This window comes from Polypterus senegalus, chromosome 12 (genome assembly GCF_016835505.1).
Source record: "Polypterus senegalus isolate Bchr_013 chromosome 12, ASM1683550v1, whole genome shotgun sequence".
Classification (NCBI taxonomy): Eukaryota; Metazoa; Chordata; class Cladistia; order Polypteriformes; family Polypteridae; genus Polypterus; species Polypterus senegalus.
In genome coordinates, this window is record NC_053165.1 from 14,974,532 (window position 1) to 14,984,540 (window position 10,009).

Genomic DNA, 10,009 nt, shown 5'->3' on the forward strand with positions numbered 1-10,009 from the left:
CTGAACATGCTTAGCCTCAGACCACAGGGTAAGCACCCCCTGTAGGCCTCACCCAAACCTTTTTCGGCAGCAACCCAAACGTTTTCCTAGATGGTCTCCCACCTAAGTACTGGCCAGGCCTGATCATGCTTAGCCTCAGGTGGATGACGTGCTCTGAAGTGCAGGTGGTATGGCTGTCGACATTCCATTTTATCCATTTAAAATTAAATCACAATAAAGTATGCAGAAAGTGAAGGGGTCTGAATGCTTTCTGAATCCAGTGCAGTATTTATCTTATCATATATTTTTATCCAACATCAGACAGCTTCTCCTCGTCTGCACACGTCTGTTTCAAATTGAGCCCACGCAGCTCAGGGCACCTCACACACAAACACACGTGAAGCCGTCAGCTTGGTGACTTAATGTTTAGGCCACCACGCCACAATAAATGGCAGCCTTCGAGTGCTGAGTAAAGTGCAGACCCAAAATTCAATTGCTATCTGGACAACAAAGGCTCTGCTAAAGCTTCTTCTACGAAGAACGGGCGTGAAGATAAAAGGGGCCTACCTGTGATGAAAGATCCCCCCATTGAGCCTCTTCTTCATCGTGGACGGTGACTGATCGGACTCCAGCTAGCACGACATTCTTAGCTATCTCAACTCCCAGTCCTCTCATCCCAGAGATGAGCACGTTGGTGTTCTGCAGGCACAGCATTGCCTTGTGGCCCAGCACATACCTGAGGGTCAGAGAGGTGAACCAAAATGATTATATCGACCTAACCATCTGGTTCTTTGATGGCACTTTACGGTTCTTCGCTGGGTTGTGTGGTTCCTCGTAGAGCCACTGCTTGACAAAGGACAATTTCATACTGGGAAGGGTACTTTGTGGTTTGAAAAACTTCCTTATAGGTGGGAAAAAAACATTTATGGTAGGCTGCCTAGCAGGACACTGAGATCTACAAAACCTGAACTTCGCTTGTGTTAATGTATGCAGTTAGAGTCTCTTTAAAATCATTACCCCTTTGGTATTTCACAAATCTTTTACCACCTAGTCATGGCTCTTTACTCTGTGGACCCTGTTACGAATCTAATGTGATAGAAACCCGGGTGCCAGTGAGCCCCAAACCCCAACACGATCACATAAAGGCAGTCCCGGGTTCAAATCAAAGATGGTTTATTACCCAAAGATATGACCAAAAGTAATAAAGCACAATTCCTCTCCTCTCACCACCTCCTTCTCCAGTCGAGTGTTGCCTTCTTTCCGTCCTCCCAGCTCCAACTCGCCTGGATAAGGGAGTGAGGTCCCTTTTATTGAGGACCCGGGAGTACTTCCAGTGCCAGGGCTACTGCTCCATTAGACGTACTGCCGGGTCACACAGAAGTCCCATATAATAGGGAGTATATCTCCCTACAGCGTCCTCTTGTGGTACCCTTGGACCCCAGCAAGGCAGTGCTGCCGAACTACAATTCCCATCATTCAACACTGGTTCACAAATGGGCGACAATACAGACTGCTGCTGCCATCTAGCAACTGGAGGGAATAAACACCTCTCATTGACAGTCCTTTTCTTCTTCTTCTGAACCATGTCTGGTCGGCACGCCTGCCTTTTGTCTGGGGCATCCCATCCGGTTAAGGAATCTTCTTCTCTGTCCAGGCTGTCCATCCATCCCCTTGGGGGGGTCTCATTTGGGTATAGCCCCTTTCTCTTTGTTGGCTGGGATCCTTGACTGATCTCTTGAAGCCCCCTGTCTGGGCAAAGAACCATCCCCCATCCTGGTCCAACCCGTGTGGCACTTACACAAAATAAATAAAAGTTCTTTCTGGAACCTCCAGGTTTCTTTTTTCTTAATTAGCCACCATATCTCAATAATGAGATACAAACTGAGTCAAGACCAGCTAACCTGCGCCCTTCATACAATATCTAAAAATAAGAAATGGTGAAGATCTCAATCATGCTGATCTGCTCAGGTTCAGGGCCGGATTAAGGTGGGTGCTATTGATGCTGCAGCATTAGGCCCATTTCTCTAATAGGCCCAGATGAAAACAGACGAGAATTTTCTGGAAGCTGAACAGTTTTCCTTTGCTATATTAACCTCAAAATAATTCTTAGAATGAAATTTGGAGTCCAACTTTCGGACGTCTAGACACAGTGTTACTTATTATACAGTTCCTATTGTTCTTTGAGCTGTGACGTAACTATAACGTCGTTGTGTTTATTGTTAACCGAATATTTCAAGTTAATGCTATCAATTTTACGTTAAACAGTTTACTTAGTAATTTAGCTGCGTTTTTTTGCAATATCTTGGGGATTCTTGCCACTTTATTATTGTTCTGTAAATGCCACGTAGTAAATTTTTCACCTTGAAAGTTAGTTGTACAGTAAAAAAATCGATGGCTATTTAAATGGTTATCTGTAAAGGTAAAACTAAAAGCCGGCATAGATGTTTAGAATTCTTGAAATCCTCGACAGGATTCTGGTCTATTATGAAATTTAAATCGTGGACAAATTTTTACCCTCAAGAGCCTGAACTGGGTCACTTTGACCCAATGTCTCTGCAAACTCATTTTTTCTTACTCTGTTTCGCAAGAGAATTGCAAATTTTTGTGTATTTCATTGTTATGTGATCTACATTAAGTGCACTTATGTGTATTTCCCCTTGGGATTAATAAAGTATCTATCTATCTATCTTTTCAGACAATTGCTATTGAGTGTTAATGTTACATAGTTTGATGTTAATCTCGAGTTGTCACGATACTACGTCGTTATTATTATTCATCCTTATATATAAAAGCGGTCGGGTGAGTGCTACGCAGGCGCGGAGTTTCACACACGCCCCGTCTATTTTGCAATGCACGATGGGATTTGTAGTTTTTTTCCAGGTAAAAGATGATTTTCTACTCCAGACTGTGCGATATCTTCTTCTTCTTCTTTCTTACTATATAAAAGTGGTCGGGATTGTCCTTCCGTCCCGTGAGTGGAAAGCGTAGCGGTATTCTGCTTATCACAGACTTACTACTTGCAGCTTGCGGTACGAAGCGGCATGATGTGAGCAGAGTTCTGGTGCTCACATCGCTCCCTTGCTTTTGTGCGCGATGCGCTGGAAAAATAGACAAAATGATGTCTCTGGAAATAATTAATGTTGATGGAGTACAAATGCCTCACCGCGTAGTAAATATCAGGGGGGTTCAAAAGGGCGACCTCAATATAGAAAAAAAGTTTAATTTCATCACAAATATAACAGAAACTACGAGTATTAAAGTAATACCGCTCAAATGCAATATAACCCAATGAATGAGTTTGTATAAAATATCAAATTGATCTACATATTGAATTGCATTAAAAAGTGGTCAACTTAAAAGTCGGTCGCCTTAACAGGCGGGTCAGCCTAGTGTTCAATAAAGGCTGGCTGGCTGGTTGCGTCGCAAGCAATTAAGGCTCCTCGGTCGGTCTGAGTGCGCATGTACGGTGAGTGTCGAATGCACGTGCGCCAATGCCGAGAAAAAAACAGGCCTTTTTTGCGCTGCAGCATCAGACCCAATTTCGTCTTAATCCGGCCCTGCTCAGATCCACAAAATATTTTGATGACGCTCTTAGAAAAGAAAAAAAGAAAAATCATCCGTTATGGAAATGTCTGCTGTGACAGAATGGCAGCACCCACGTGCCACGGAATTAAATAAAGGGGTTCAATTAACGACAAGAATCAGCTTTTCATCGAGAAATCTGTTGGAATGAAATCGTTTGGAGTTGGAGGCCATGACTTAGGTGGATAAAATGTGGCCATACTTCACATCTCATTTTTGTTTGATTTTTTTGCACCTTTTAAAGAAAAAAAGAAGCAATTCAGAGGACTGAATTTTAAAAACCAAAAGGGAAAGACGGGAAAAGAAGGAACTTAAAAGCAGAAATTGTTCAGTGATTTAAGAAATTGGCAGGAAGGAAAACCTGCGGACCTGGCGCTGTGGCATCGCTCTGAAGAACCACTCTGGCATCTTTATGTTTAAGAGTTTATTAATTAGTGTAACGAGGTTTAATTAACATTTCATTTACATTCATCCAGTTTATACAGTTAAAAAACTTTTTTTTAATATAGTAAGGACCAATAGCAACCCATGGAGATATTTCTTTAAGTTTCTTTTTTTATTATTATTTTATTGTGAAACGCCGCCAGTGCAGAACTGGGAGGTGCTTGGCGTCAACACCTATGCTGTGTGGGCGGGGCTTTGCAAAGGAAAGGCGAGCGCGATCGGGCGCGTGCACGCGCTCTCGGTTGACTACTATGACGGCCGATGTCAGGTGACGGTTTTCTTTTCAGATAATATTTCTTATATTGTATTATTTAAATGTAAATATACTCTTTTTATTACAGGGCATGTAGGTAAGAAGAACCTGTTCATGTTCTTTACTGCATATATCCGTTTTATGTAATGTTTTAAAAGTTTGCCAAATCAGTTCTGTGATGGCCGCTGTTCATATTCTGTACTGTAGCGAAAGAAATCAACTTGCAGATGATTGGAACAAATGATTGTGTGGCCTCCATTTCACATCTACAACAACAAATAAATCACAACGCAGAGGGGCGCCTGAGAGAAAGAATTTACATTATTGTTTTTTTTTTTTAAAAGCACAACGAATCGACTTCATATGAAAAGAAACTTGACAGAATGAAATGGTGCTTGGATCAAGCAGTTCTACGAGGGTACTGTGTACACAACCCAGTAAAGACCCATAAAGTGCCATTAAATAACATTTATTATTATTATTATTATTGAAATAGTGAACATGGTGGTCAGTCAGTGCTATATTATACAGTATAATGGCAACTACCACCCCAAGTCCCTGGACTGGGTTAATAAATTGGATGGATGGATATCCTGAAATGTGTACAAAGTCAATCAATTTGTAAATACAAAAACAGAAGTTACGGAAACAAACAGAAACGAGCCCAGGGCAGAGAACACGAGAGCTGTACTTACAGTTGCCTGGAGTAGAGGCTTTCATCGATTTCCGCAGTCTCAGACATTTTCTAAAAAAACATAAAGAAAAAGGGCAAAAACAGGTAGATTTGAACAGGATAATGTCCTAGCACACACAAAAGCGACATCAAGTGTCAGTTCGCGACAATATTTGATGACAGCGCACGGCCATTCACCGGCGCCCCTCGTCACGCCCCCTCTGAGCGCAGCGCCTCTCGAAGGCTTTCTGATGGTACGATGGACTTTAAGGTGACTGCCTGTACACGTCATTTACGGTTCATAGAAACACACAACGTAAAATAAAACGGCGGTTTAAAGGCGCACCTCCGTTAAAAGGCTGCAGTAAAATTAAAACTTCCCCAGATCATTCTGGGGTGCGTGTGAACTTCGGGAGCTCGCCGTGCAGATTCTCCTTGAATTCATTGATCTTGTAGACGGTCAGATGCAAGAGTTGCACAATTTTAAAGAAAACCGTCTGCAGGAATTGAAACGCACCGAGACCTCCAAGGATGTCTGTCCCAATCCACCCCCCACCATACCCCCCAATACCGTGGCTCAAGAATCCTACCGGTTTGTATAAAGGCGAAGATCGCACGGTAGCGCGCAAGTAGAAGAAACGTTCAGACTCTCAAGTCAGTCAGTCAGCCTGCTCGAGTTTCACTTTCGATTGTTGCGCAGACTCCTCCTCCCCGACTTCCTTGCTCAATTGTTTCGTATCACCGATGCGGCGTTTTCGCAACGTTCTTGCCTGATTGCAGCAAGCCCGTTAAGTCGGTTCACTTTCAAACCTTCCTTTGTCAATCAGCGATGTTTTGAAATTAAAAATTGGAGTAAAACAACAAAACACTGTATAAATTTACCCGGAATTGGTTTGCCTGTTTGCTTTACTTCTAACGTTTGTCCACTGATCGTCGGTGCTCTGCCCCAAATCTCCTTTGCTCTCTTCTACCTTGCGAGTCGCGCACCTCGGTGGAACGAAACCACGCCCCTCAGCGGGCGCGTCTTCCCTAAGCTATGAAAGACACCAAAAAGTGATTCAATGAGTAAGTATGTGTGCCTTGCACCCCATGCTGCTGGAATAACCCCCACCCACCAGAGGGCTTTCATAAAACAGAACATGCGTCTGACATATGAGGTGCCATTTTTGGGTAACACATTCCACCAGTTTGAAATACAAATGTGAACCAAACAGATGTACATCACCAATAACACACATGCAGCACATGCCTGGGGTCCTCACTCCATTTGTGTTAATTCAGTTGGAAATGTGTTGGTAAAAGTGATGAGCTCCTCTATGCACATCATCCATCCATTCCATCCATTATCCAACCTGCTATATCCTAACTACAGGGTCATGGGGGTCTGCTGGAGCCAATCCCACCCAACACAGAGCGCAAGGCAGAAAACAAACTCTGGGCAGGGTGCCAACCCACTGCAGGGCACACACACCAAGCACACACTAGGGACAATTTAGGTATGCACATCATAACAGTCACAAATCCAATTCAACATCACTGTGAGGCAGAGCCTTTCTCGGCAGCACTGGGTGCAAAGCAGGAAACAGCCCTGGACTGTTTGCCAGTTACCATCGTATGCACCAGTTGGGCCACCAGTTAACCTTAACCCGCACGGAGGTGGGACGACAATCTGTGTAGACAAAGCCCTCATGGGCATCAACCAGGCACAGAACTCAAACACAGGATCTGTGACATGGCAGTACTGCCCACTATGCCACCATACAGAACAGATAGTGACCTATACAATGACGTGGGTGTATGTCATGTTCAACTGTTTTTTTTTTTTTTCACCCAGTGCTTGTTTCTGCTGAGAAGTGGCAGCCCCCATGAGCCCCCTTAACATGAAAAAGCTAAATTAGTACACAGAAGTCCTCTTTATAGACCACAGCTCAGCACTTAACAGTGTTCTGTCACCAAATCAGACCATCAAACTCCTCACTTTAGGACTCGGTGCCATCTTAGTGGCGGAGTGGTGGCTCTGGTCTGCGCCAGTATCTGGAAGGTTCTTGGTTCGAATCCCCGTAACTGCCAAAAGAGATCCTACTCTAATTGCTGGGGCCCTGTAGGTAATCCAGGGGTGTTGTGCAATGGCTGACCCTGCGCTCTGACCCCAAGGGGGTATGTGAAAACTAACAAATTCCTAATACAAGAAATTATACAAGGCGACATGAAGAACAACAAAAAATAAATCAATCAATTAAGCTTCTGCAGCCGGATTTTGGACTTTCTAACCTGCAGACCTCATCCTGTTTGGACTCCATGCTGACCCTCAGCCCATTCACTCCACAGGGTGGTGTGCTCAGCCCTCCTCTGTGCTCCTTGTTCACCTCTGACCCTGTGGCCAGACATGGTCCAACTCCATCATTAAATGGGCTGATGACCAACACTAATGAGGAGATGAGAAGAGGTCCACCTCCTGACTCAGTGGTGCCTTGGCTCTTATAAATGCTGGTAGCACTTTCTGGTACCTTACTGAGTTGTGTGGCTCCTCACAGAGCCATTGCTTGACCAAGCACCATTTCTTTTTGGGACGAGTTATTTGCACATGAAGTTTGTTCTTTGTGCTTAGAAAAACGTTCTAATACCTAAAAAAAAAAATAAAAATAAAACAAAAATGAACAACCCTGAAATCTTTAGTGCATGGTGGGCTACCTACACTAACAGGTTGAGAAAACTGGGCGTCGTTGTACATCTTAAGTGAAAGTCCCTTTGGATCCGTGACTCTGGAACCTGTGGTGGATCTAAAGGAACTAAAGTTCCTTCTAGAACCTTCATGTGGACGGGTCCTTTGAGAACCACAAATGGTTACTTCATGGCAGGGGTGTCCAAGTCTGGTCCTAGATGGCTGTAGTGGGTGCAGGGTTTCATTAATGAGGAGGGTTCTTTTGGGAGCCAAAAAAATAGGGGTCTCCTCTGGCATCACTCTAAAAAACCATCATGGCCCCCTTTATTATTAAGAGTGCAGGAAAACAATCTGACCGAAAGAGCTGGCCATAGACTTCAGGAAGCAGAAGGAAGACAACTCTGTCTTCTTCATTAGAGGGGATGCTGCTAAAAGGGTGACCATCGTGGATAAACTGAAGAGGGCACAACACATTTGGACTCTCCAGCCCCTCTAATTCCTCGAGTGTCCGAGAAGAGGTCGCATCTGGTCTCCAGAACTTCTGCAGATGTACAGTGGAGTCCATTCTAATTGGCTGCATTGGATTTTTAATAAATCTGCAAACCTTTCTTGTCAGTTTGTTGTTATGGCTTAACTGAGAGATGGCCAATGAATCCCATTAAAATGAAATCTAAAACACAGTAAAGTGTGCAGAAAGTGAAGGGATCTGAAGGTGGTAAAGTGGGCATGAATTTACTCCAAAACGGTGTACGCAAGCTATTTATCAGAGCCCACCTTATTAAAATGTATTATTTCACCTTCAGACTTATTAATCAACAGGGGCGTGAAAAATTACCTGCGTAAACCAGTCAAACAATACACGAGGAAGTTAAACAACATGAAACCAATAAAATAACCCGTACAGCAATCCATTTAGTGCTATGAATAAACTAAAACATACTGACAGAGCATCCAAGAAATCAATGAGTGGTCCCAGTATTAGGACCACCTGCTCCTTAAAGCAAGAAGCCAATTGTATGGCTCCATCTTCAGGCCAATAATGGGCTTTGGGAGAAGGGGGGCAGTTGTTGTTTGACCGGACACTAGCATGGGCACTGAGTGTAAGCAACACCCTGAGACTGCTAGGCTGGACTGGGGAGTCCCAAGATCTCCAAAAGAGGGCCGTCCTGCAGTTTCACACATTGTAGAGCTTTGTACAGTGAGCACGCTGGCAGCTCTGTGCTAATGGCAGGTGGGGCACTCCCTGCATCCCCCAGTAGAGGGCGCTGTTGTGCAAAAACTAATGTAGTAGTAAACGTGCCTCAGTAATTTAACAAACTGTTAAGACAGATAAAAGTTCTCCTTATGTATCTATCTATCTATCCATCCCTCCCTAGGCTTTTTAAATAAACATAGCTAAATAAATACACAGAGTGTAATACACACATATACATACATATACACACACACACACTATGGTCTAAAACGGCGAAGCCAACTCCAGTTCTGGACGGCCGCATTGGCTGCAGGTTTTCATTCTAACCCTTTTCTTAATGAGTGACCTGTTTTTGCTGCTAATTAACTTTTTGAATTCATTTTAAAAAGACTCAGACCCCTTAATTGTTTCTTTTTCCTTTCATCCAAACAATAATGAGATACAAAATGAGCCAAAACAGGACCAGCAAACTGTCGGTCATACAATATCTGAAAATAAAGAAAGGTGAACGTCTCAGGAATGCTGCTCTTAGAAAAAAGAAAATCAACAATTTTGGAAATGTCTGCTATTGTGAATTTCCCCTTGGGATTAATAAAGTATCTATCTATCTATCTATTACACAATGAGAGCAGCAACAAGCCATGGAATTAAAGAACGGGTTTAATGAACGACAAGACCAGGCGCCTAATTAAGCAACTGCTTGGAGCGAAATTGGTTGGAGTTTGAGGCCTTGACTTAGTTGGTCTTCTGTTAGCTCACTCATTTCACATTTCATTTCTCTTTGGGTACCATTTAAGGAAAGAAATGAAGAAATTCAGGGAAGCAAATCTTAAAAACCAAGTCAATTAAAATTAATTCAAAACAAGTTAATTAGCAGCAAAAACAGATCACTAATTAAGAAAAGGGTTAGAATGAAAACCTGCAAGCACTGCATCCCTCCAGGACTAGAGTTGTTAACACCTGGTCTAAACCCACATCAGAATCACTTAAATGATAGAAACTGTGATTTGACAGTCAAAGTGACAGATTATGCAGGTGTATTCCTGTTGATATGAAGGAGCCCCCCGTAGTGTTTCTTGACACACTTCTGTTGAATAATTCACTGGCTGAAAGTCCTCCGTGCTGGTGTGTCATGGTGGATGTGCAGCGTTGTTCATAATGACACTTAGTGAGGATGTGCAGCGTTGTTCATAATGACACTTAGTCTTGTCTTCATTCTCT

At 43.2% G+C, this 10,009-nt stretch overlaps 1 protein-coding gene across 5 annotated transcripts in view; it reads right to left on the reverse strand.

The window, feature by feature from the left end:
• The window catches only part of uba7 (ubiquitin-like modifier activating enzyme 7), a 289,490-nt gene extending 283,610 nt beyond the window's left edge, over positions 1–5,880 (reverse strand). For 2 of the 5 annotated variants that reach the window (XM_039771000.1, XM_039770997.1), the window contains exons 1-3: positions 5,522–5,649; positions 4,954–5,003; positions 547–715 (exon numbers count right to left, since the gene is read on the reverse strand). In XM_039771000.1, the coding sequence (XP_039626934.1) occupies positions 547–715; positions 4,954–5,000 (216 nt within the window). In that variant the 5' untranslated portion in view covers positions 5,001–5,003; positions 5,522–5,649. Of the gene's footprint in view, positions 1–546; positions 716–4,953; positions 5,004–5,277; positions 5,491–5,521; positions 5,657–5,813 lie in introns of those variants that run through there. The other 3 variants (XM_039770998.1, XM_039770999.1, XM_039771001.1) reach the window with 3 other exon arrangements.
• Between the last annotated feature and the right edge of the window lie 4,129 nt (positions 5,881–10,009).